The following is a 26965-nucleotide window of genomic DNA, read 5'->3' as shown; positions in this document are numbered from 1 at the left end:
AAAAACCTTTCTGCCCCATCGTGAAAATCACACATTTAATTAAGTCAGGGTCCTGTTTTCCAGTCTAGGCTCCACCATTTCTGATTCCTTTAAGATTTGGGCCAAGTAACATGTTCAAGCTTTGCATTCCTATCAATCTTAAAAGAATTGTAAAGCGGAAAAAGCGCCAGTATTTGCACAGAATTTGGCATAGGAAATGATTAATATGTGTTTCTTTTCTTCCAAGCCCGTTTCAAATGTCTAGGCCAGGTCTTCACTAGCGCTGGGAAGATGGTAGCTGTAACCTTAACATTAACTGAAGATGCTGACAGGGTGCTTCCACTTTGTGGTTTTCCCTAGAAAACCTGGTTTTTCGGAGGTAAAGTCTGTTGCAAGAATAAAAGAGGAAGAGCGTTTCAATAAAACTACAAGTCCCAGCACTTCCCGCGGCAGACAGCTACGGATCGCAGCAGGTTTCACCAGCAGGACCACCGGGTTCTCCTGGAGATCCGCGGCCCAAAACTTCCGCCTAAGAGTGCGCGGGGCCTGTCGGGTCCCGGAAAAGAAGCGGGTCAGGTTTTGACGTCACTGCGCAGACGCCACTCACGGGTCGGACGTGACGTAAGGAGGGTTCCGGCTTCGGCCTCCGCCGCTGCCTCCGCTACAATAGCCGCCGCCGCTGCCGTCGCCGCGGCTTGTTCTTCCTAAAATGGCGCCGCTGGATTTGGACAAGTATGTGGAGATAGCGCGGCAGTGCAAGTACCTTCCCGAAAACGACCTGAAGGTGAGCCGGGCCGGAGGCCGTCCAGCTTGCGAGGCAAGCCCCCTCCGGCTGTGGGCGCCCTCCGGACCGCCCTTCTCCCTCTGCCGGACCCCTGCCGGCGCCCGGTGCCGGCGCGGCGGAGGGCGCTCCGCGGCGTGGCTCGGTCCGGCGCGGCGCGATGCCCAGAACCAGGGGAGCCCGAATTCCCCGAATGCGGCCCCGGCTCCCTGAGGGGAGACCCCGGGGAAGTCGCGACCTTTTGTCCCCCACAGGACTCCGAGCCCATGCAGCTCTGCTTAAAGACTCCAACTCGCTCGGTCTCCCCGGGACGAGCCCGGGCGAGCGGGCAGTGCCCCCGGGATGGGGTCCTCTCAGCAGAGCTGACAGGAGCTGCTGTCTGCCCCAGGGACGCGGCCGCAGTGTCTAAGTCTCTGAGAGGTGGGAAGCCGGTGGGCGGGATCGGTGAGACAGTCATGGGGGGAAATGTCAAGTGTCCTCCACCACTCCCCGAAATTGCTCCTAGGAATGGTAGTTTTCTTGTGAGAATTCGGGTGTGGATCCCATTTCTTAGCACGTTGTTGAGCTGTTTAAGTGGATAAGCGGTCGCTTAACAAGTAGTTCAGACACCTTCTGAGTGCATGACTTCTGAGTTATTCCCTCATAACTCAAGGTGTCATTTTCTTAATTTTTTTCCAAAGGAGGTCTTACTCAGGTCAGGTTAAGAGAATGAATGTAAAGTTAGTAAGCAGCTGGTATACTACTGTTTTCAAACGTATTTTACTTCTGCTAAAGCTAGTGGATAGGTCCCCATTGGCGTTGTTTATCCGGTGGTTGTTAGTGCCTGTTTTATTCCGTTAACTTTAATTTACTATGTAGTAAGTGGATAAATTCTCAGCATTTAAATTCCTTTTTTTTTTTTTTTTTTTTTTTTTTTTTTTTTTTTGAGACAAGGTTTCTCTTTGTAGCCCTGGCTGTCCTGGAGCTCCCTCTGTAAACCAGTATGTCCTGGAATTCACAGACAGCCTCCTGCCTCCAAGTACTGGGATTAAGCTCGTGATCCGCCACTGCCCTGTCATTATTTGAATTCTTTTCAAGCTGTTTTTATGCAACATGGGCTTAAGACGTTTTTGTTGTTGTTGTTGTTGTTTTTCCCAAGGAAAAAAAATTACCTTTTTGTTAATTACATTTCTCTTATGGATGATTATGTCTGTGTCTGTTTTCCCATCCCATTTGATACATGAAATTGATATTTAAATCAATCAACAAGTATGCAAAATGTTGTGTGAAAGAAAGTACTTAGCTTGTACTTCCATACTGATTGTGTGTAATACATGGTTGATACTCAGGTTCAGCCACGTGAATCAGTCATTTGTCTCTTCTTTCTGCTTGGTAACTTCTTTGTTTTTGTTTTGTGAGATAGGATCTTAAGATAGTTTTTTGTTTGTTTGTTTGTTTGTTTGAGACGGTTTCTTTGTGTAGCCTTGGTTGTTCTGGACTTCTTTGTCGAGCAGGCTGGCCTCTAACTCACAGAGAGATCCATCCACCTGTCTCTGCCTTCCATAGTGCTGGGATTACAGGCACGCACTACCGTGCCCAGCTTTTAAGGTACTTCTTGTTGGAGGTGGAGAGATATCTCAGTGGTTAAGCACTGGCTACTCTTCCAGAGGACTTGGAAGTTCTAATCCCAGCAAGGACATGGCGGTTTAAAACTTCCAAGGGATCTGGCTTGTTCTGGCTTTTGTAGGCACCAGGCACACACGTGTTTCACAGATATACATGCAGACAAAATAGTCCTACACATAAAGTGCAGATCTTTTTTTAAAAAAGTTCATGGTGGCCTCCAACCCACTGTGTACCTGAGGATGACCTTGAACTCCTGATCCACTGCTTCCACTTCTCAAATGCTGTGTCCTAACCAACATACCTGGCTGTGTTATGCTTTTTATTTCCTTCCTGGTTTTTTTTTAAATAAATAAATAAGATTTATTTATAATTAGTTTGTGTGTATGTGGGTACATGGTGCCTTTGGAGGCCAGAGGCACCAGGTCACCCTGGAGTTGGAGTTACAGACAGTTGTGAGCCACCAGATGTGGGTGATAGAAACTAAATTCAGTGCCTCTCTACAGTCTTAACTATTGAGCAATCTCTCCAGCTCTTAAATATAGATAGATACAGATGTTTTCATGCAGGGTATCATGTAGCCCAAGCTTGCCTTGAATCCCTGGTTCTCCTGCCTCCACCTTAATAGTGGTGTATTTTACTGTAGTGTGGGGTTGAACTAATTTTTTAAAGATTTATGTGTTATTTTTATTTATGTACACTTATGTGAATTTACATGCACCATGTGTATCCTGCTGCTGGCAGAGGCAGAGGGCATTCTGTCCCCTGTAATTGGATTTGTAGGTGGTATGAGCCACCAGATGTGTGTGCTGGGAATTGAACCTGAATCTTCAAGAGCAGTATGCTCTTTTAACTCCTGTTGTGTGCTTTTTTTAATTTAATTAATTAACTAACGAATTAATTAACTAATTAATTAATTACTTTGTTTTTTGAGATAGGGTTTTTCTGTATGGCCCTGCCTGTCCTGGAGGTTACATAGACCTAGTTGGCCTTGAACTCAGGGATCATCCCTCCCACAGTGTGTCTGTGGGGTATGTACACATGAGTACAGATGCCTTCAGAAGCCAGAGGGATTAGATTTCTCTGGAGCTGCAGTTATTGGCTGTTGTAAGCAGCCTGGCCTGGGTGCTGGGAATAGAACGCAGGTCCTCTGCAAAAATAGTATGTGCTCTTAACCACTGTGTCTTTTCTCCGGCCCCACATTTGTCTGTTTCTTACTAGACTTTTTCCTCTCCCCTTATTTTTTGATTAACTACTGAGAGAAAAAGTCTGTATTTTCTGTATATCCTTAAATTTTTTTTTTCTATCCTGGAAACAGTTAATTTGCTTGCACAGCCAGTCTCTGGTTTATTTGTTTTCTTGGTTGTCTATTTGTTGAGACAGGGCTTTACCCTGTAGTTCAGTCTTCCCTCAGATTCATTTATGTAGCCCAGCCTAGCCTTAAGCTAGCTGCAATTGAAGTCTTCCTGCCTCTGTCTCCTGAGTATTGGAATTAAAAATTTACTGACTATCTAGTGTTTATGAAATTCAACTTTAGCTAGTCTTGGTGGCAAATACTTTTAGTCCTAGCACTCAGAAGGAAGAGGCGGGTGGATTTCTGAATTTGAGGCCAGCCTTGTCTACATAGTGAGTTCCAGCCCAGATAGGACTACATAGTAAAATTCTTCCTTAAATATAAGTAAGTAAATAAATAAATAAGGAAAGAAAGAAAAGAAATTCAATTTTATTTGTCTTCCTTGGCAAAAAGTACAAACTAAAAATAGGTAAGCCAACGAAGCATTCTAGGAAACTTATTTATTTTAGGTGAATGTCTTGTCTGTATAGCGTGCCATGTGTTTGCCTAGTGTCTGAGGGAATCAGAAGAGGCCTTTAGATCTCCTGGAATTAAGAGTTTCCGGAGGGTTGTTGCAACCATGTAGGTGCTGGGAATTGAACCTAGGTTCTCTGCAAGAACAACTAGTGCTCTTAACCACTGAACTGTCTCTCCAGCCTTGAGTCTTTAAATAACATTTTTTTATGATTTTTATTTGTTTATATTATGTGTATGGATATTTTACTTGCATGTATGTCTGTGTACCATATGAATGCAGAGCATAAGAGAACATTGGCTTTCTTTGGACTGGAGTTACAAACGGTTGTGAGCCACTCTATGGGTGCTGGGTATTGAAACCAGATTCTCTGGGAAAGCAGCCAGTGTTCTTAACTACTGAGCCATCTCTCCAGCCTCTAGCAGTCTTTTTAGAAGTCTGAACCCCAAAACAAAAGATTCTGCCCAAAGAATAAGAGAAATAATTGGAGACATTTAATATATATTACAGAAAATATTTTGTTTTTTAAATATTTATTTTTACTATTTTTAATTATGCATATGTGCGTGTGTGCGCGCGCGCATTTATGAACAGGTGCCTGAGGAGACCAGAGACATTTAATTCCATGGAGCTGGAATTATAGGTGCTTGTGAACTGTCTAATGTATCTGGAAACTAAGTTTGTACCCTCTGCTAGAGTACTATGCATTTTTTAAAGCTATGTTTTCATTTTATGTGTCTGAGTGTTTTGCCTGTGTGCCACATGTGTGCAGTGCTTACGCAAGCTAGAAGAAAGCGTCAGATACTCTGGAATTGGAGCTATAGACAGTTTTAAGCTGCCATGTTGGTTCTGAAAGCTGAATCCAGGCTCTCTGCAAAAGTAGCAAGTGCTCTTAACCATTAGGCTATTTCTCTAGCCCCTTCCTTGTATTTTAAATTAATTAGAAGTTGGAGGCATTGAGAAATTTGTGTTTCTAAATGAACTTAAATTGGAAATGGTTAGTTCACTAGTCCTAGGTGTATTAAAGGAATGAAAGTGAGCAGACATTGGTGAAATGCCTTAAAGGGCTTACATCTACATGACAGACTCCACAGAATACAACCAAAAGTACAGATTTCTTCTAGGCTGTGGTGGTTGTATACACTCTAATGCACATAAGTGCTGAGGCCAGAGGTCAGCCTCGAGTGTCTTCCTCAGTCCCTATGTACCTTGGGGTTTTGTTTTGTTTGTTTGTTTGTTTTGCTTGTTTGTTTTTGAATTTTTGTTTTGCTTTGCTTTCGTAAAAATGGTCTTTTGCTAGATCATAGATTCTGGTAGGCTGGCTAACCAGCCACCCTTGGGAATCTATAAAATTACAAGGATGTCACACCATGCTGAACTATTTAAGTAGCCCCTTTTGTCAAGTAATATGTCATATGAGTACCAAGGATGGAATTAGACATATCTCTCTCTCCTTGGTGGTCTCTCAGTATAAGAAAGGGACATTAAAGAAATGATCCTTATACAGTGTAGCATGTGCTCTAATAGAAGGCTAAACTCAGTGTGAATTTGTTTCTCTTTTTGAGACAATGTCTCACAGTTGGCTTTGTTTACGGAGTCTTCCTGCCTCTGGTGCTGAGATCACAGGTATGCACCTGAGTTACATCTCTCCTCCCCCACCCCCCAGTGTTTATATACACTAGAAATATATAATTTTGAGATATTAATACATGGTTAACTAAAAGGAAAGGTCAACTTAGAAAAAACTTACAGAGATACATTCTTTCTTTTTGAAACAAGGTCTCACTATGTAGGCCTCGCTGGCCTGGGACTTGCTAGGTAGCGTAGGCTGGCCTTGAACTCAAGAGATCTGCTGACCTCCCAAGTGCTTTGATTAAAGGTCTGGGCTCTATTCCTGGCTATTGAGAGATACTGTTTTGGTGGTGGTGGCTTTTTTTTGGGGGGGGGGGGGGTGTTAGTTTTTTGTTTTGTTTTGTTTTGTTTTGTTTTTGAGACAGAGTTTCTCTGTGGAACAGCCTTGGCTGCCCTGTAACATGTGTTGTATGTAGACCAGGCCTCAACTTGTAGAGATCTGTCTGCCTCTGCCTTCGGAGGTGCTGGGATTAAAGGCATGTGCCACCACATCCAGCTAGAGATACACTGTACACTGTTATACGCAGTAAGAATCTACAAAATCTTAAAGAAAATGTCTGAATGGATTTTTCTGATTGTTCTGATGGAATATTCTTGAGGGATTTCTAAGGGCAGTAAAGGGAGATTTGAGAAATAATATTCTAGCAACATGATGTACCATGGACTGGAATAGGATATAACTGTCATAGAAACGTGTTGTGGTAAAGCTCTGCACCTAGAAAGCAGAGACAGCAGGCTCATAGGTTCAAGATCTTCGGCTGTGTAGAGAGCCTGGGCTGCATGGGACACTCTGAAAACAACAAAACCAATATATTTGAAGGTCAAGAGGGAACTGGGAGACAAGAGCAGAGAACAGAATGGGAAACCATGAGTGTGTATTTTGAGGAAGAAATAGAGAAGAGAGATAGGGCCTCTTAAGAGTGGGGCCATAAAACTCTTACTGTGTGAGAATTAAGATTTAACTGAACAAGATGAGGAAAGGAACATAATTTGCCCTGAATTTGAGATAAGATCAAGAATCTGGTGGGGTTTTGTTTGTTTTTTGTTTTTTAAGATTGTGTCTTGATAAGAGAAGCTGTGTTTTCCACAAACCAAACAATAAACAAAGCTCAGAAGGGTTTGGGAGAAGGGCAGCCTATGTCTTGACCATGATATGTCTGGGCTCTGTAAGGCCACTGTAATGCAGTTGCTGACCTACAAAGGGTATTTATACTGAAGTTTCATAGACTTTTCTTTATTTTGTGGGTACCTGATAGGAACTTACATGCTACTTCTGTTATTTGGTCAGCTTTGTAGTACTAGAGATTGAAGTCAGGACCCCTTGATTGTTAAGACAGTTGTCTGCTACTGGGCCATATCCAAAGCTGTAAGCCCTTACTGAATCAGAAATGAAAGGCAGTGCTTTGGCTCAGGGACATTGCTCTCTAAATCCTCACTTTTTGTCATCTACAGAACTAACATTCATAGGAAGCAGTTATAATTTTACACTAATTAGAATACCGGGATTAGATGAAGGATAAAGGATCATGCCTAAGTAGTTGACATGCCTTCTCCAGACACTCAGCCTTTGAGGTTGACAAAGTTTATTGGTGATGTTCTTTAGTTTATGGTTCAGGGAGGGTGGGCCACTTACCAGACAGAACTTGCAATTTGGGAGTCGTTATGAAGTAGGAGATCCAGCCTCAATTGGGTAAAGACTCTAGCAAACTGGAATGTGGAAACTGTGGAGTCTTTCAGGATTCCAACAGGATTATGATTGGTTTCAAAATATTTATTAAATGATAACTTGTTTTGTTCCAGAAAGGATAGTGGGTATTTTCCAAAGATGTGTCAGTAAAGCAGTAAAAAAACTAAAGAAAAACAATTCAGAAAATAATTTAAGATGGAGCCAGCAGTGAAAGTAAGCATGGTATATAAAATAAATGCTGCAATGACCAGGCCACTTTCTAAAAATTACACTTTGAAGCATTCTAGGAGCTGACTAATTTTAGAACGTAAGGTGTTTAAAAGTAGAAGCTACTCAAGGAAATCACTGTCCCTGATAGAGGGAACAGAGGCATTTCTCCCTTTTACCCTCCTTAAAGGCTCCCAAAGGTCTGGTCATAGTATCTTGTGTGTCTTGTTTATAGTCCACACAGTAACAAGCTCCAGTTAGAGGCTTTATTAAATACTGAAAACATGTTACTACAGATTGATTGTGTGGCGTATAATTTGTATAATTTTGGGGGAAAAACAAGTCAAAAAGAAAGGTAATATGAAAGTGAAGGAAGTCCTCCCTAACTCAGCGCTTCTTAAACTTTTTCATCCACAACTCCTTTCGTCTAAGAGTTTTATGAAAGCCCTGGTAGAAAAGTGTATAAGTCAGATATTTTTACTCATAATTATAAAAATTTCTTTTAAAATTACTTTAAAACAAGTCCTGGACATCTTCCTTCTCAGCACGCAGGAATCAAAGGCTGGCAGATCCCCAGAGTTTGAGGACAGCCTGGTCTACAGAGTGAGTTCCAGGACAGCCGGGGCTACTCAGGGAAACCCTGTCTCAAAAAATAATGATGATGATGATGATGATGATGATGATGACAATGGTGATGGCGATGCCCTTGGTATGCACGTAATTAGTAAAATGGAATCAAATTTGCATGCTAGTAAAATGTGTTTATAAGTCTTAGGTGAATATATGATACTGTGAGACAACATTTTCAGCATTTTCAGTATTGATGGATATTTTTATTTTATGAGGGGAATGTTGCTCATCATTATAAATATATAACACAGAATTACAGAACTATTTCAGAAATTGTTGAAAATTGTGATTCTGCCTTAATCCCAAGCCAAAGTTTATTTAGTGATTTTTTTTGTTTGTTTGTTTGTTTTTTTAATGAAAGTAAGGCCCGGTCATGGCAGTGCAGCACACTTTTGATCTCAGCACTTGGAAGGCAAAGGCAGTCAGTTGACAGCTAGCCTGGTCTACATGGGAAGTTACAGGAAGCCAGGACTCTTTAGAGAGAAAAAAATGCTGTCTTGGGGAAAAAAAAGAACAGAAGGAAGGAAGGAAGAATTGAAACTAAAGTTAGCCACTCAAGCAGCAATTCTTGTTATTTATCAATTAATTTTAGTTTTTTACTTTTTTGTTTCTTTGAGACAAGGTTGAGCTCAGATTGGTTGCCAACTATGTAGTTGAGGTTGTCCTTGAACTCTTCATCCCCTGCCTCTACCTCCAAAGTGCTGGGATTATAGAGTGTGCCACTGTGTCCAGTTTATATGATAGTAAGGATTAAACACAAGTATATTTGAAGGGGGCTTTGCAAGTATTCATCAGAATACTCCGCTGAATAAGCTACATCCTTAGCCCTGTCTTAAATATATTCTAAACTTCTTGTATTTGCATTTATTTTTAAAATCTTATACTAAACTGATCTCTTTATTCCTTTTATCAAACTAATTATAGTAACCTTAGAATATTCTTTAATAATTGATATATCAATAACTTTAATATCAGTATTGTTTTCCAAAATTAGCCTAGTAAATTTTACAGTTTTTTTTTTCCTCTAGATAAAGCCAGTTGAGTTTTTAATTTGTCCTGCCACCCAATCCTGCCAAGGAAATCACTTTTTAAATTATGAGAGATAGCTTAGAGTTTAAGAGCACTGGTTGCTCTTCCAGAGATCATGAGTTAAATTCCCAGCAACTACATGGTGGCTCACAACCATCTATAATGAGATCTGGTGCCCTCTTCTGGTATACAGGTCTACATGCAGACAGAACATTGTATACATAATAAATAAATCTAAAATTATGTTAGGTTTCCATATTAATGATAAGAGACCTTTTCAGTCTAATGTATTGTGTTCATCAAGCAGTGAACTTTCCACAGTTCAGTCTTCTGTAATGTGATTTCCCCCACCCACCATGCCTAGGAGATGGCAGAGTACTGAGGGTTGCCCACTGTAGAAAGCACTTTTGTGTAGGCTCTTACTATTTTGTATTTTCTTTTCCAGCAGTGTGCTTATACTGGCTGCCTTACCCAAATGTTTACTAATGGAAAATGTTTCTTATTATCCGTCATTTATCCCTGGAAGGCTTGAGGCTTGATGTAAGCTTAAAATACTTGTAGAGGTCATAAACTGAAGTCTACAATGAGGCCAAGATCTGACCGCAATTCATTCTGCTTCAGAAACCTCTGTGTTTAATCAGTTTCCTTTTCTAGTATAGACCTGAAAGAACTGCTAGCTAGACGGACTCCATTTACAGACTAGCGATGCACACGTTTTAGATGAGGGAGTTATAACTCTACGCCTAATACTTCTTCCACCAAGAGACAGCCCTTTCTCCAGGTAGAACAGAATCCATAGTTGTGTTTATAAATCATGTTATAAAATTTTTAAACCAAAAATAATTCCAGAGATATATAAAGTCTCATTAAAAGAGGATGAAAGAAAGAAAACATGTTGGAGAACCCCAAGGGAGGAGATTCGTGGCAGTTGCAGGTGCCTTGTAATCATGTAAATCTGTAGTAGCAACCAAATACTAGAAATGCTATGGAATCTGATGGGCTTTCCTTTGCAGGCACAAGCCCCTGTAATAAGATAGAGACAGCTTAGCTGTCTGATCCACATAGTCACAAGTTAGCAATGACTGTAGATCCACAATTTGTTTTGATGACTTTTCTCCATTAACCTTCTCATTTTTTACTATCCTATCAACATTGTCTATGAGGCCATACTCTGAGTCAGGATTTTCTGCAACCTGAGTCTGTGCCTCCAGCTCTGACTGCTGTAGATCCTGCAAGCCAGTCAACTGAATACTGGTCAGTGCTGGGATTCCAGCACTGTACCACCGATGACCAGATTACTTGCTTGCTTGCTTGCTTGCTGGCTGGCTGGCTGATTGATTGGTTTTCTCTTTAGTTTTTTTGAGACAGAGTCTCTCTACATAGATAGCCCTGGCTGGCTGGCTGGCTGGACTGGAACTCTTTTTGTAGACCAAGCTAGCCTGGAACTCACAAGGATCCTTCTGCCTTTGCCCCCTGGAATGTTGTGGTTAAGGATATGTGCTACCATACCTGGCTCTTTTTTATTTCTAATTGCATTTTTAATTATGTTTATGTGCTTATGTGTGTGTATATGGGGGAGGGGTGCAGGCACCATGACATGCATGTGGAGGTCAGAGGACATATTGTGGGAATTGGTTCACTCCTTCCACCATATGGATCACAAGCATGCAACTCAGGTTAAGCTTGGTGGTAAGTGCTTCAACCTACTGAACCAAATCTTTGGCCTCTGATCTCGATGGCACCGCTCTTCATTTTTGTAATTTTAGCATTAATGAATTTTATATAACTCCATGTATAACTCCAGTTCCAAGGGATCTGATGCCCTCTTCTGGTCTCACAGACACAGGCATGCATGTGGTGCGCAGACATACATGCAAACACAACACTCATTCACATAAAATACAATAATAAAATTTTTTTTAAAAAAGAATTTTATGTAGCTGAGTGTGATGATACACTCTGTAATCTTAGTGCCCTCGTGAGGGCAGAGGATGGGTTCATAGTCTGGGACATAGCTAATTGAGGCCAGTCTGAGGTAGAAGAGCCCGTGTCTCAAACAACAGCAACAAAAGAATTGTATGTAAATAGAATCATGCAGTATGCTTGGATTCTTCTTCTGTCAATGTAAGACCCTTGAAATTAATCAGGCTGTGGTGTAGCAGTAGTTCATTTTAGAGTAGAATTCCATGCTATACAGGTAGACCGATATTTTTATGTGAACTTAGTGCAATTCTTGGGTCATATGGTGAATACGCAGTTTCAGTTTCCTTTTTTTGTAATGGAAGTGGGTAGGTGTAGTATGTCACAAGCTGACATGGAATTCTCTATGTAGTCCCAGGAAGGCCTTGAACTCCTGATCCTCCTGCTTCTATTTTCCAAGGTGCTGGGTTTATAGGTGTGAGCTTTTATCTGCTAATAAAAAAATACTTCTTTTTGTTTTTGTTTGAATGTATGATACAATTTCAAAAGGAAGGACCTGAGGTTGGAGGAGCTGAAGAATTGGCTCAGTGGTTAAGAGCACTTGTTGCTCTTGCTGAGGACCTGGCTTTAGACCCAGTCCCCACAAAGCAGCTCACATTAACTGTAGCTTCAGGAAATCTGATGCCTTTTTCTGCCTTCCTCAGACACCAGGCGGGTAGTAATACATGCAGGCCAAATACTCGTGCACATAAAATATTTTTAAAGGAAACTTGGTTTTTCTAAATGTTAGTCCTTGCAGTTTTTTGTATTTGACCCTTGGTTGTAATATTGTAGAAGTTGACATTTCTTTCCACTCTCCTTTCAGCGGCTGTGTGACTATGTTTGTGATCTGCTCCTCGAAGAGTCGAATGTTCAGCCAGTGTCGACGCCAGTAACAGTATGCGGGGACATACATGGGCAGGTAATTTCAAAGGAAGTTTTAGGGTTTGTACTGTCAGTGATGCATTTTTCTGATTTATGCTACAAAATACACAAAACAAAACTCAGCTGGTAGTTAGATGGTGTTAGTTTTCATGCTATGAGTGGTTTCTGGCTCAGTATGCTAGCAAATAAAAGCAGTGGCCAAATATTTCATGAACTTGGAATTCCACTTGTGAAGTGTATAGACTGCTGTGTTGTTCTGTGGACTGGTGTGAGGTGTTCTATGAGAATGGAAGATGCAAAATATTGTTTTAAGTACTTTGCTTATTCATTCATGTCTTATTAAAATCTTCTAAAAATTTTCTTCAGAAAAGTAAATTGTTACATGATCTTATAGCAAGTCACTGATAGAATGAGATGAAAAAGATTTAGTTCATTTTTTTCATTGGGACTGTAGGGCCTGAAATACCGCTGGCTTTTATTTTTTAACTTTAAATTTTATTATTTTTACGTGTGTGTGTTGTGTTGTGTGATATGCATGTGTGCTCAGGTGCCCATGGGGCCAGAGGAGTTAGAGTTCTTGGAATAGGAGTTACAGGTGGTAGTAAGCCACCTGATATGGGCGTCAGTAACTAACTCGGATCCTCAGGAAGAGCTATGCATGCTCTTAACCACTGGGCCGTCTCTCCACCCCCACCTGCTGCTTTGTTTGTAACAATTTTAAAGCACTGACTAGAGATCATACTTTAACATTAGATCCTACTGTTAGTATTCTGCCTCTGTGCTAACTTTACCTGATTTGTAAAAGTTGATTACTGGGAACTAAAAGCTGAAAAGCTAGCCTACAATATACATAGTGTAGTTGGGACTGTGGGACCTGGAATATGTTATGAGCATCAATCACTCTACCACTCATCTGACTGTCTGCAAGTTTCCTTTTTAATGTGATGGTGTAAAGGAGCAAAAATGTGTTTAATTTGGCCGTGAATAGAGGCTGCTTCATAAATAAAATACATTTTGGCTACTTACAAATCTATTTCCTTTTTGCTTTTTCAAGTACTTTTTTGGGCAGTGGCAGTCCTGCCTCAGCGGCCTAAGTACAAGGATCATAAGTCTGAGCTTCTTCTGTTTTTATTTTGGCTTTTTAAAAAATATTTCTATTTTATGTGTATGGATATTTTTGTCTGCATTCCTGGTATCTATGGAGGCTGAAAGAGGGCTTTGGATTTCTTGGAACTGGAGTTACAGGTGGTTGGTTGTTGCAGTATAGCTGCAAGGAACTAAAGAGGGTGTCAGATCCCCTGGGACTGGAGTTACAGGTGATTGAGAGCCACCATGTGGGTCCTGGAATCAGATGAGGTGTTCTGGGGAAGCAGCCAGTGGTTTCTACTAATTTGTTTTTACCTTAACAAAAACAAATCCACTAAAATTCTTCTTACAAATGTAAATATTTGAGGTCTTTTTAACTGTTTCTTTACACATCTCATTCTCAGTTTATCTTAGTCATTCACTGGAATTTGTAACTAGCATATATTACTTCTTCTTTTACAGTTTTATGATCTTTGTGAACTGTTCAGAACTGGAGGTCAGGTTCCTGACACAAACTACATATTTATGGTATGTAAACACTATAATGCCAATTGCTTATTTAAAATCAGAAGAAACCACTTATTGCATGAAAATTCTATAATAATTGCTATTTAAATGTATGGAAAAGAGAGTCAGTAGTTTCCTGTATTTTGTCATGTCTTCTAGTTGCATGTAATTGCTGTATTGTAAACCTATACAAATAGGACTGAACTGTGACTGCCAATGATGGCAGGAGGACCACGTAGAACCCCTGGTTTAGTTTGTAGATGGATGAATACATGAAGGTATAGTTTGTATTTCATACTTTTCCCTAATACACACTTGCTATTATAGTGGATTTTTTTAAAACTTTCCTTTTTGGATATAATGTTGAATTTTTCTGAACTGTGTGTGTGCGCACATGCATGTGCATGTATGTGTATGTATGTGTGCACATAAGTACATGGAAGCCATTGGACAACATTGGATGTTGTTCCTTAGTTACCATCCACTTGTTCTTGAAACAGGATCTCTCATTACCCTAGAACTCCCTAAGTAGGCTAGGCTGGCTCTCAGCAAGTTTCAGGGTTCTGCCTGTCTCTGCCTTCCCAGTAACTGGATTACCAGCACATAGCACCATGTCTCACTGTTTCTTTGTGGGATCTGTAGATTGAATTTAGGTAAGGCCTCATACCTGCCTGAGTATGTACTTTATCCACTAAGCTATCCTCCCAGCCAGTTAATGGGAAAAAAAAAAAAAAAAAACTTTTGAAGACTTATTATTTTATGTGTATGAGTGTTTTACTTGCATGTGTGTCTGTACTACATGTGTGCCTTCTGCCTGTGATGGTCAGAGTGCATTAGATCCTATGGAACTTGAGGGAACCACTTGTGGATGCCAGTAATTGAATCCAGGCCCTTTGCAAGGACAAGTAACATTACAAAGTTCTCTGTCACCTTCCTAATTATTATAAATAGTTTGTTTTTTAATTTATTATTTTTATGTGTATAGGTGTTTTGCCTACATGTATGTCTATGTACCACATGCATGTTTGGTGCTCATGGAAGCCAGAAGAGGGTATCAGATCCCCTGAAACTGGGTGGTTATTAGCTACCAGGGTGGTGCTGGCAATAGAAAGAACTTGGGTCCTCAGGGAAAACAGTCAGTGCTCTTAACCACTAAACCACATCTCCAGTCCTGTATTACTATTTTTAAAGCTATTTTCTGAATATTGGTATAATATTGGCCCAAGTCAGACATTAATTGGAAGTGTAAGTAGCATTTGTATATGTAGGGGTTTGGGTTTATGGTTTTGTTGAGGGGGTCTCACTGTATTATCCTGGCTGACCTGAGGCTCTCTAGGCAGACCAGGCTTATTCTACACTTTATTACTGCCTTGAGAACATAATCCTTCACTGAGCAAGAAACTCTGGATTTCAGTACACTGGCCTGGTAGCAAGCTCCCAGGCTTCACCTTCTCAGTCTTCCAGTGCTTGGATTATCAGCATGTGCAGCCATCTTTTTACATGGGTACTAGGGACTCAAAGTTCTTCAGGCTTGTAGAGAAACAGTTCCTGTTTCTAAGTAATTTTTGAAGAAAACAATGTACAGCTCTTTATTGCATTTTGGGAGGCTATTATAACTATTGTATGGTTTATAACTGTAAACTTTTACTTTACAGGGTGATTTTGTAGACAGAGGTTACTATAGTTTGGAGACCTTCACTTATCTTCTTGCACTAAAGGCTAAATGGCCTGATCGTATTACACTTTTAAGAGGAAATCATGAGAGTAGACAGATAACACAGGTGTATGGATTTTATGGTAAGACTTTCTTTTCTCTGATTCTGAGTTGTATTTTACTTTTGGGGGGAAAGGTTGTATAAATTACATGTACTTTGTTTTTGTTTTCTGCTTTACTCCACATCTCTCCCAGTCAACTGAAAATACTGACATACAGTGAAAGGCTGACTGCTATTAATAAGACTTTGGTTGTACATTGTTCTAAATTAGTGTGAAAAAATGTAATCTTAAATTTCCCACCTTGAATCACTTGGAGTGCTTGTTAAAAGTGCAGATTGTGAGCCTGTGAGGTGGCTAGTAAGCAAAAGCACTCAGTATAAGCCTGATAGACTGAGTTTGTTTGCCACATGGTGGGCGGAGAGAATGAACCCTGAATGTTATTTCCGGCCTCCACACGTGTTCTGCAGCATAACTCCCAGCGAATGAATAAAGATAATAAAAATCTAAAAGATCGTTGTATTATTGATTATGTCTATATTTGTGTATGCATGTGGGTATGTGTATGTGAGTTTAAGTCTTCTTAGAGTCCAGAGGCCTTAGATTCTCTGGAGCTGGAGTTAAAGACAGTTATGAGTTGCCTGACAGGATAATGGGAGCAAGGAGTCTTAACTGCTGAGCTATCTTTCCAATCCCAATTTAAAAAAAATTTTTTTTTAAATGTGTATTACTGGGTCTCACTTTAAACATTATAATCAAATTCTTTCAGAATAGGATTCTAGAATCTACTGAAGGTGGATGCTATGCACAAGACTGGGGTTTTATCTGCACGTGTCCTCCCATCCCCCCCTTTTTGTGGGACACTGAACCCAGAACATACACATACTAGGCAAGCACTCTACTACTAAGCTATACCCGCAGTCCTTCCTTAATGCTGTGTTGTGTACTTAGTCGTTTCACTTCCTTAATCTTTTGGTTGTTTTCTTTGTTTTTGACAGGATGTCTCCATAGAGACCATAGAGGCCTAGAAGTCACTGTCATCCTGGTTGACATGATCACATGATCCTGTGGCAGCCTCCTAAATCCTATGATTTTGGAATATTTGGAAAAACATGAGATTTCTTGAGGATAGGATACAAATCTAAACAGTTATATTTTATATATAGTATAATTTTATTATAGATTATGTTATATAAAATATAATTTTATACATTATAATATGATATGTAGTCTGAAAGAAATTTTGTATAATACAGATTGAGTATTCCCAATCTGAAAATCCACACCCCAAATCATCATTTGTAAAGTCTGAAACTTTGAGCACCACCATGACACTCTAAGAGTTTCAGGTTTACAATGCTTTTGTTTTTAATGTGCCAAGCACATGCCCAGGACATACAAACTAAGAACTCTTTCACTGCGCTACATACACCCCAAGCCCCAAAATCTGAAGTCTGAAATGCTATGGAGCACGAACATTTCTTTCTTTTTACTTTTTCTTTCATTGTTTCTGGAATTTTGAGGCAGGATGTTGCTACATAGATCTGGATGGGCTAGAGCTTGCTGTGTGGCCCAGGCTGGCCTTGAACCTGTGTCTTCCTGCAAGCCTTAGCCTCCTAAATGTTAGGATTAGAGGCCTGAGCATTCAAATGGGATGAACTATTTCAGATATGAAATATGAAACAACTGTTTATTTGAGGCAGGATTGCATTCTGTAGCTCAGGCTGACCTGGGAGGCACTATGTGTCCCAGGTTAGCCTCAAAACTAAAACAGTCTCCCAGTTGCTGGCTGAACATTTGTTTGCTTGCTTGCTTGCCTATTTATAGACAGAGTATCATTCTGCAGCCCAGGCTAGTCAAAAAGTCAGTATCCTAATGGCCTGAAGATGGTGGTATCCTCCTACCTTAGCCTCCCAAATTCTGGGATTATGGATGTGTGTCCCCATATCTGGCACAGTGCTATGTTTGCATGTTTTAGGATTTTGTTGTTATTGTTTGTTTGTTAAGTTAGGATCTCCCTGCCTAGTTCTGGTTGTCCTGGAACTCATATGTATACCAGCTGGCCTTGCTCATAGATCTGCCTGCTTCTGCCTTCTGACCACTGAGATTAAAGGCATGTGCCACCACATTCTGCTTAATTTTTTAAGGAAATATGGAAACAAACATTTAAAATATTTGTATGTGTGTGCACATGCTTACACCATGGCCATGTTTGGAGGTCAGACAACAATTTATAAGAATTGGTTCTTTTCTTCAACCATATGGATTCTGGAGATTGAACTCAGGTTATCAGGCCTGGTGGCGAGCCTGAAAATATTATTCTAATCTTTATTTTATCTAAATGTTTGTGTGTGTATGTGTGTGTGTTAGCATATTCACTATTTTGTCCCTGGATGTCCTAGAACATCCTATGCAGACCACCTTGAAATCCACCTTCCTGTGACTCCCAAGTACAGAAATTGAAGACGTGCCACCACATCTGGCTTTTATTGTATCTTATTTTATTTTTTATTTTTTTTAAAGTTTTATTTCTTTATTATTTATAGTGTTCTGCCTGCACACAAGAAGAGGGCACCAGATCTCATTATAGATGGCTGTGAGCCACCATGTGGTTGCTGGGAATTGAACTCAGGACCTCTGGAAGAGCAGCCAGTGCTCTTAGTCTCTGAGCCATCTCTCCAGCCCATCTTATTTTAAGATTTGTTCAGCTGGGCGGTGGTAGCACGTACCTTTAATCCCAATACTCAGGGAGGCTGAGGCAGGCAGATCTCTGTTGAGATGAAGGCCAGCCAAAGCTACATACAAAGAAACTCCGTCGGGGTGTGTGTGGGGGGGGGGGGGTGTTCATTTTGCTGGGCATGGTAGCACATGCCTTTAACCCCTGCACTCGGGAGGTATTGACTGTCAGGGTCAGCCTGGTCTACAAAGTGAGTTCCAGGACAGCCAAGGCTCTATTACACAGAAACATTTTCTCAAAAAAACCAAACCAAAAAAAAGATTTGTGCATTTTTATTTTATGAGTGTTTGCTTACATGTATGTCTGTGCATGATGTAGGTGCTAGGAACTGAATCCAGGTGCTTTGCAAGAGCATTAAATGCTCTTAATCACTGAGCCGTAATTCCAACTTCCCAGTTTTTTTCAGCCTCCCAATATTTATTTTTAGCATGTTTCCATTTTGATTGAGGTATTTATAGAATTTTCCGTGCATGTTACTTGATGCTTATAAAATTTGACCTTTTTTGTAATATTTAAAATTTTAGACTTAGATTATGAATATTCAAAAATATGTATATAAGGAGAAACAAAAGCAGGAGAAATTCTTTTTGAATGTAATTATGCAACATTCATCAATGTAGGACAAAGGAGTAAAAAGGGGAGAGGATGTAGGGCCTTTCAGTTAGTATCTTTTGGCTGAAGAAAATGGTAACAGTACTAAATTTGGTATTGAATTTTCTCTTTCTCGGAAGTGTGTTCACCTAGTAGTTTTTGTAGTTTTATTTAACAAGGTAAGTAGCTACTTAGAAAAAAACATAATTTTACTTAAAGGATTTACAGTGATTTAAAGCCAAAGATAGCTATTATTATATTGGTTGCTTAATTCACACTAATAAACATACATTGGCGACTTGATCTTTTAAAATTACATTTATTTGTATATGTGTTTGAGTTTGTATGTGTGCACACGTGTGTTCATGTTCTTTCATGAATGTCTGAGAATGTTGAAGCTGGGCAGTGGTGGCTCCTGTCTTTACTCTCAGCACTCAGAAGGCAAGAGGCAGGTAAATCTCTGAGAATGTATGTACATGTCTGTGTATATCAGTGGAGGTCAGAGAACAACTTGAAGAAGCTGGTTCTTCTACCATGTGAGTTCTGGGGTTCAAAGCCAGAACATTAGGTTTGGAGGCAAATGCCTTTAACTGGTAAGCCATCTTCCTGGCCTTTTGTAATACTCTGAGTCTAATCAGTTCTGCCTGTTAGAATTTGATTAGATGTCAGCATTTAGTGTAGTTTTCAAGATCTTTCAAGAAACAATTTTGCCCTGAGAAATGTTGGTTGGAATTACTCATGCTCCTATAATTAAGGGTCTTCTGACTTCTTTGATTTGATTATCCTCCTAGAATAATGCAGTCATATTAAAGAAATGTCTTGTAGAATTACTTGGCATTAATATAACTGATGAAAGTATTTTGTTTGTATTATGTGAAATCAGTAATTTACTTCCTCTTGATAGCATTTTGGTTAATATTTCTAACTTTATCTTAGGGTCATTCCTGAAATGAAAAGGATTATAATTTCTTTAGGAGACATAGTTTTTAAAGATTTATTTATTTTTATTTTATGTGTGTGATTGTTTTGTCTGCATGTTATATGTGCTCCACATTTGTGCCTGGTGCCTGCAGAAGCTGGAAGAGAGTGTAAGATCCACTCACTGGAGTTACAGATAGTTTTAAGCCACGTGGCTGCTGAGAACTGAACCATTGTCTTCTGCAAGAGCATTGAGTGCTCTTAATGGCTGAGCCATTTCTCCAGTCCATCTTATTTGCATATATGTATGTATGTATATATGTACATTGACCTTGGGCTTTACACATATAAAGTAAGTGCCTGCCACTGAGGCTGTAGCCCCGTCTTCCTTAGGCTATGTGTATTGTTTGGTTCTATATGAAAGGTCTATTAGGGATAAATATGCACTGTAATTTTCTGCCCTAGATTAAGGTGAATTTCTTTTGTCACAACAGTCACTGTAGCATTTTATGTATTATTTAATTAATGAGAACATTTCTGGTTTTGTCACAGATGAGTGCCAAACCAAATATGGAAATGCTAATGCCTGGAGATACTGTACCAAAGTTTTTGACATGCTCACAGTAGCAGCTGTAAGTTTATATGAATCTCCTCCGAGTTTAAAATGTATTTCTTGTCAATAACATTACATATTTTTGTCAATTGTAGCCATTTATTTAGTTTTAGTATTTATTGTTGACTAAATTTGAGTTCGTTATGACCCTTTATTGTTCTTTTTTGCTAGTTAATAGATGAGCAGATTTTGTGTGTTCATGGCGGCTTATCTCCTGATATCAAAACACTGGATCAAATTCGAACTATTGAACGAAATCAGGAAATTCCTCACAAAGGAGCATTTTGTGACCTGGTGTGGTCAGATCCTGAAGATGTAGATACTTGGGCAATCAGTCCCAGAGGAGCAGGTTGGCTTTTTGGAGCAAAAGTCACGAATGAGGTAAAGCTAACATTTTTGGAAAAGTAGTTCTTTGATGGGCAAAAGAATAATATTGATCTTAGATATCAAACTCGTAGCCTAAAGTACTAAAGCTATGGTTGCTATAGGTATCAGATTTCTACTGTAGTTAATTGATTTGTGCTTCCTGAATTGTTCAGTGAGATTATATGTGAAAGTTTCATTAGCAGCATTATCTGCTAATGTTATTAAAATAATAGTTTAGTAACAAGAACACAGAGCAAGATAGGCAACTTGTTTGTTTTAGTGGCAGGTCAAATATCCTGAAACATACATATATTCTGACAGTCTTCTAATCCTGGTCGAGTTCAAATTTTATTTTATTTTATTTTTCTTTAAAACATTTTTAGCTTGTTTTTTGAGACAGGGTCTATGTAACCGTGATTGTCCTCAACTTAATGTATAGACCAGGTTGACCTTGAACTCATGGAGATCAGACTGTTTTTGCTTCCCCAGTGCTAGGACTAAAGGTGTGCACCACTATGAAAGGCATACTATGTCTATGCATCATATGCATAAAGTAACTGAGTAGGCCAGAAGAGGGTCTTGGATCCCTTGAGACTGGAGTTAAAAGTGGTTGTGAGCTACTGTGTGGTAGTTGGGAAAAACAGCCAGTGCTCTTAACCACCAAACCATCTCTCCAGCCTGAGTTCAAATTTTAAACTAACATACATGAGCAAAGAGAATTCAATGTTGTTCCAAGGCACATACTGAATCTTCATGACTAGATGAAAACAAGAACCACTGGGTTGAATAATTAGACAGTAATATATAAAAATAACTTCTTGATTACAATTTATAAAACATTATGATCACAATCTTTGATTTTTTTTGATAATCTACAGTGCTTGCTACATGAGTATAATTTTAGAATTCAGAAACTATTTGCCAAAATTTCAGGGTAAATAATTTACAAATAAGGTACACACAGAAATTCTGACATCTGCTACTATTTTATGAAGGTAGCTTTATCAAGTAACAAGCCTATTTGCCCTATACATATACAAAACAATACAGACATTTAAAAAGCCATGACATATAGGCAAAAAGCATTCACACACACAGGGATGATGTTCTGTTGAGATATGTTTTTAACATAATAGAGTTATAGAACCAGGTGCTGGGGCCATTGATTTGTCTTCATGGAAGACTTTACTCAGTCTGAACCTTTTCCTCTTCAGGTTGCAAAGAAGGATGATCTCTTCATGGCATGCACTGAATCCTCACATAATAAGACTGATAGTAATGTTATTGTTAAGCCATTAAATAGAAAACTTTTTTTTTTGTAGTTGATAGTGATTATGTAAATGTTTTCCCCTAGAAATTTCTTTTTTTCCTTGATATAATTCTTATATGTCCTGGGCTGGCCTCAAGCTCTTACTTCTAGCAATTTCTATAATGTTTATTTGCCTGTTTGTTTATTTAGTTTTTTGTTTTTTGTTTTTTATGTGCATATTGGAGGAATGTGGAGAGGTCATAGGACAACTTGTGAGAGTCAGTTTTCTCCTATTCTGTGGGTTCTGGGATCAAATTCTGGTTATCAGGCTTGATGACAGGCACCTAACTGTCTATTATTATTATTACTACTATTTCTGCTATTGCACTGCTACTATTACTGTTTTAAAGATGTGCTGCCTCTGTGTTGCAGTGGTTGGTCTCAAACTTCTGGACTGAAGTGATCCTCCTACTCAGCCTCCCAAGTAACTGAGAATACAGGTGCTTGTTAACTGTACCTGCCTCAGAGTACATATGAGCTACGTATTCAGGCCAAAGTGACTCCTGAAATGTTGTGGATGGTTAGAGAGTGGGGTTTAGAGTCATGATAACTTTGTGATACTTGCTGCTTAGAATGGTTATTAAGTGGTTGGATGAAATACTCACAAAACCTTTCTAAATTTCAGTTTGTTCATATCAACAACTTGAAACTCATCTGCAGAGCACATCAGCTTGTGCATGAAGGCTATAAATTTATGTTTGACGAGAAGCTGGTCACAGTGTGGTCTGCTCCTAACTACTGCTATCGCTGTGGAAACATTGCTTCCATCATGGTCTTCAAAGATGTCAATACGAGAGAGCCAAAGTTATTCCGGGCAGTTCCAGATTCAGAACGTGTTATTCCTCCCAGAACCACGACGCCGTATTTCCTTTGAGGCCTTTGCCATCCCGCTGGCCCACTTTTTGCCCTCTTTTACCCCAACTTTCTTGTACCCTCTACAATATACTTTTTATTGAGCACTTTGCTGCTGAAATGCTGCCTCTTGCCTTTTTTTTTTTTTTAATTTTAAATTATCTAAATTTATTGTTTGTTATGGTGTCAATAGCAGTGTTTTTCTATCAATTTTGCCACTCATCCCATCCCCACCTTGGACTCGTTTGAGAAGACTTGAGAAATGTCTTAATACTCATGTTGCTGCATGTAGCTCTTGCATATTTGCTGTTCTGGGGAGACAGGAAGTGTTTCCCTTTTTAAAAAGCCAATTGACAATTTACATGGAAATCCTCCTCATTTGTATCAGCCAGCCTTCTGTTTTTGTTTGGTAGGGTTTAAGAAATTTCAGCAGCAAAGTTGTCCAGTGGGCAGGATGGACTGCATATGCCTGAGTCATGTACCCTTGTCCCGGCTGTAAACTTCACTGTCCTTTGTTGGATGATAATTTGATGTTTTAAAGGGGTATAAAAATAAATTGGTCTAAAGGGCTGCCCTCCTTGTTGTGTTTTTAAATTTTAGTTTAAAACTGCTACAGCTATGACTTTGTACATTAAGATAATTGTACTGATCTTTTTTCAGATTTCTTGTATTTTTTAATAAAGTAATCTTAAAACCCAGATAGGTTAAGTGTTAGAAATTTTAAGCAACTTACATTGTTAGCTTAAAGTTACTTTTTTCTTTCTTTCTTCCTTTTTTTTTTTCCGTTTTCTCAAGAGTTTTTGACCCTTTGGTTGAGTCTAAATTTTCAATTGAAATTCAATATTTTTTTAAAAAAATCACTAAATTGTGCCTAAAGAACATAACTGCCATATTAATGTTTTGATTTCTATCCTCTATAGTAATAGAAAAACATTTAATACTTGTAGCACTGACGTGTTGATTAAATACCAGTTGAGTAGAATGTGCTTGATACCAGTTTACACTGTCATGAGAATCATCAAGTAATCACATGTACTTTTCAATAGCAAGCATTCTCTCACTGTAACCCTTGACCTTAACTTTTACAAACTATTCAGTTTTAACTGCAACTTTAAAGGCTGAAAAATCAGAACCCTTGTGTTTGTGAACTGTAATCTGAAGCAGATTATTTAAAGTGTGGGAAGAAACAGACTGTCCTCTTGTGAACGTCTGTCATACCATATTTCAGCTTTGTGTAATTTGACTATCTAAAGGGTTATGATGATCAGTTCTTGATATGTATTGTCCACTTAATAAGGACAAGTATATCATTATCTCTTATGACTGTGGTCATAGATGATTTCGGGATGTACCATCTTGTGAAATTGTTGGTATCCCTTTATGACTATAATTGTTTTTTGTCATCCCAGGAAACCGTGTGAAGCCGATTGATAAAGCACTTTAGCATCTGTTCAGGTAATTTAAAAAACAAAAAACTTTTCCCCTTCAGGATAAGAACTTCCAGGTTATCTAAAAATGCAATAAAAAAAAAATCTTAATAGTTTAAGCTTCTTGGCAAATAATCTTTCATCAGGGTTTCTTTTACTGAATGAGCACAATCTTAGTTTGATTTTATTTGTCCCTAACCACCCAGCTCCTTGTATAGTTTTTAATTGTGTAGCTCTATGAAAGAAGTGGCTGAGGCATTTGCAGCACACACTTGAACTAATAGTGGGTCGGTAGCTTTGTCTTACTGCCCTAACCCCAGTGTAATTCAGGTGGAAAGGTATTTTTATCTCACAGGAATATGTAGCTATGTATTTTACTTAATTGCGAAACACTGGAATTAATGATGCAGACAACGTGGTGTGGTGTTTTTTTTAACAGCTCTGCAGTATTTTTTTGTTCTTGTTACCGTAAATTGTATTTAAGTGCTTGCCTTCCACTGCTTCTAAGTTGTATCAGTAAAACCAGTTACTCTCAGTCGCCTTTCCACTTCACACTCCTTAGCTTAGTTGATGTGGTTGTTTTCATTCACCTTGAAATGTGACTTATTTTCAAGTCATGGTGTACTAAACTTGTTTGTCACTAGCTGGGCATGTGCCAATAATATTCTGTCCATTCCTTAACTGCCATCTCTGTTTTGCCTGACTTTTCTTCAGCTGATAATGGCTTTAGGGCATGGAAAAACTAGTTTTTACTATTAGATGTGTGAAGGAAAGAGAGTGAATGTATTGGACTTTGTAAGCCTGGAAATAATTTGGATCCCACTACTAAACAAGGGCTATGTATTATACAAGAGTAATTGTGTGGTAGGAGATACTTGCAAGCCATTGATCTGTAGGCGAGGGAATTTGCTACTCCCTGTATGTAGGCCGAATGTAAAATCCCTTATGTTGTATCAGTGGAGCTAAGAACTATTTTTATTTTCCTGTGATATACTTGGTTTCTAATAAAGTGTCCGAGCCTCCAGTGAGAACTGTCTACTTTGAATTGCCATTTTCTCCCTCTCTTTATTTGGCTGAAAGACTCTTGGCTAGCTTTCCATAGGTCAATGAAGAATCTCATTTCTTTAAATGTGTTCACTCGGACGGGATTCTAAAAAGCCTTGATTACATCTAATATGCAATCTGTATCAGCTCCTATTCCATCTGGATGTCTAGAACTGTTGGAAGATTTTGACATCTTAAATGCTAAGTTTTGCTTTTGAAATAAGGTTCAAAATGTTCATTGCATTTAAGATCTGTGTGTGTTTGCTCTGTAACCCCAGCTCTGGGAGTTGAAAAATGCCTGTACTGTGAAAGCCTGCCATTGTCAGATGTAGAATCACTTTTGTCAGCTTTGAAAATTGTGTACAAAGTTGAAGAGATTTAACTACAAATTTATCTACAAGAATCCAATTTTTAAGTGTCATTGTTTTTTAAATGCTAATGTTTGTAAAGCACCTCCAGTTCTTTGAATGAAAGGTGCTACATTCCCTCAGTGTCAATTAATAAAAAGATTATAGGAAGTTTGTGAAAAATAATTTATCTAATGTAGTCTGTAGTATTCCCTGAGAAGAAGGTAGCATTTCATATAATTTATGTTTTTAAAGAACTGCTTGCTCTTTCACTTGGTTGTATGACTGTTAAACTTTCTTTTCCCCCTGCATTTGCCTATGGCCTAAAGTGTTCCAGTTTCTTAAAGGCACTATTTATTGTTCCATTTTAGATGGACCATGTGACCAGAACCATGCCTCATGAGGTCATTACAACTCTGTACTGTGCATTTACAGGGAGGTATTTATACTGTGTGCTTACTTGATTACTATATGTTTCATTATTACAAATAATATAGTAATCAAAACCAAAAAAAATTCAAAAATCCCCTAGAATGATGCAAGTTTCCTTCATCACATGATTATGTACCTTTCTTTTGAGAATAAGTTAAAGCTTACATTATTAACATGGTTCTTAATTCAACAACATATGAAGTTTATACATAATTTCTTTTATGTGTTTCAACAAAAACATTTATTTCATAGTACATGCCACTCTGTGAGTACCTGATAATGGTTCTTAGCATTTTGTATATAAATGAGAGGGGATCTTTTTAAATCTATACTGAAGCATTTTAGGTAGATGCTAATCATGTCCTATTTTGCCTTGTTGAGAAATGAACCTGGGGCCTTCTTGTAAGCAGTCTACCACTGAAGCTACATGTCTTAGGTTGTGATTTTTTTTTTTTTTTTTTTTTTTTTTTTTTTGGTCTGAGGAGGCTGGTTGTTCTGAGACAGTTTTTCAATTTTATGTAGCCCACATTGTCTTTGCAGAGATCCACCTGGCTATGCATTCCAAGTGCTGGGATTAAAGACATACACCACCATGAGTCTAGCCACGCTAGATTCTTATGGTACTCTTACTATAAATCTCTGCCTAAGTTCTTCAACCCAGATGAGGAAATGAGTTTGGAAAAGACAGGTAACTTACCAAGGTCACGTGGGAGAACTGGAACTTGAACCCTTTGGAGGGCACATCACAGTGAGAAGCCTTCTATTTTAAGTACTGTTGGTTTTTGCAGCTTTGTGACCGTGAACAAATTGAATTCTCTGATCTT

The 26965-nt window shown here is 38.9% G+C and overlaps 1 protein-coding gene across 1 annotated transcript; it reads left to right on the top strand.

The window, feature by feature from the left end:
• Positions 1–579: 579 nt before the first annotated feature.
• On the top strand, positions 580–25895 carry Ppp6c (protein phosphatase 6 catalytic subunit). The gene is made up of 7 exons (XM_021633360.2): positions 580–763; positions 12141–12236; positions 13748–13813; positions 15448–15589; positions 20304–20383; positions 20536–20745; positions 22665–25895. Exons 1-7 carry the CDS (start codon positions 689–691, stop codon positions 22911–22913), a joined length of 918 nt encoding a protein of 305 aa, XP_021489035.1. The 5' UTR covers positions 580–688; the 3' UTR covers positions 22914–25895.
• Positions 25896–26965: the final 1070 nt, after the last annotated feature.

This window comes from Meriones unguiculatus, chromosome 8 (assembly GCF_030254825.1).
Source record: "Meriones unguiculatus strain TT.TT164.6M chromosome 8, Bangor_MerUng_6.1, whole genome shotgun sequence".
NCBI lineage: Eukaryota > Metazoa > Chordata > Mammalia > Rodentia > Muridae > Meriones > Meriones unguiculatus.
The sequence above is the reverse complement of the archived record's forward strand: the minus strand, read 5'-3'. Positions and strand labels throughout refer to the sequence as shown.

Bases quoted from the DNA above. Each gene is read 5' to 3' on its own strand.
- Ppp6c (XM_021633360.2), top strand. From the start codon at position 689: ATGGCGCCGCTGGATTTGGACAAGTATGTGGAGATAGCGCGGCAGTGC. The intron at 12,237-13,747 runs GTAATTTCAAAG...CTTCTTTTACAG, and splicing joins GCGGGGACATACATGGGCAG to TTTTATGATCTTTGTGAACT. The intron at 20,384-20,535 runs GTAAGTTTATAT...CTTTTTTGCTAG, and splicing joins ACATGCTCACAGTAGCAGCT to TTAATAGATGAGCAGATTTT.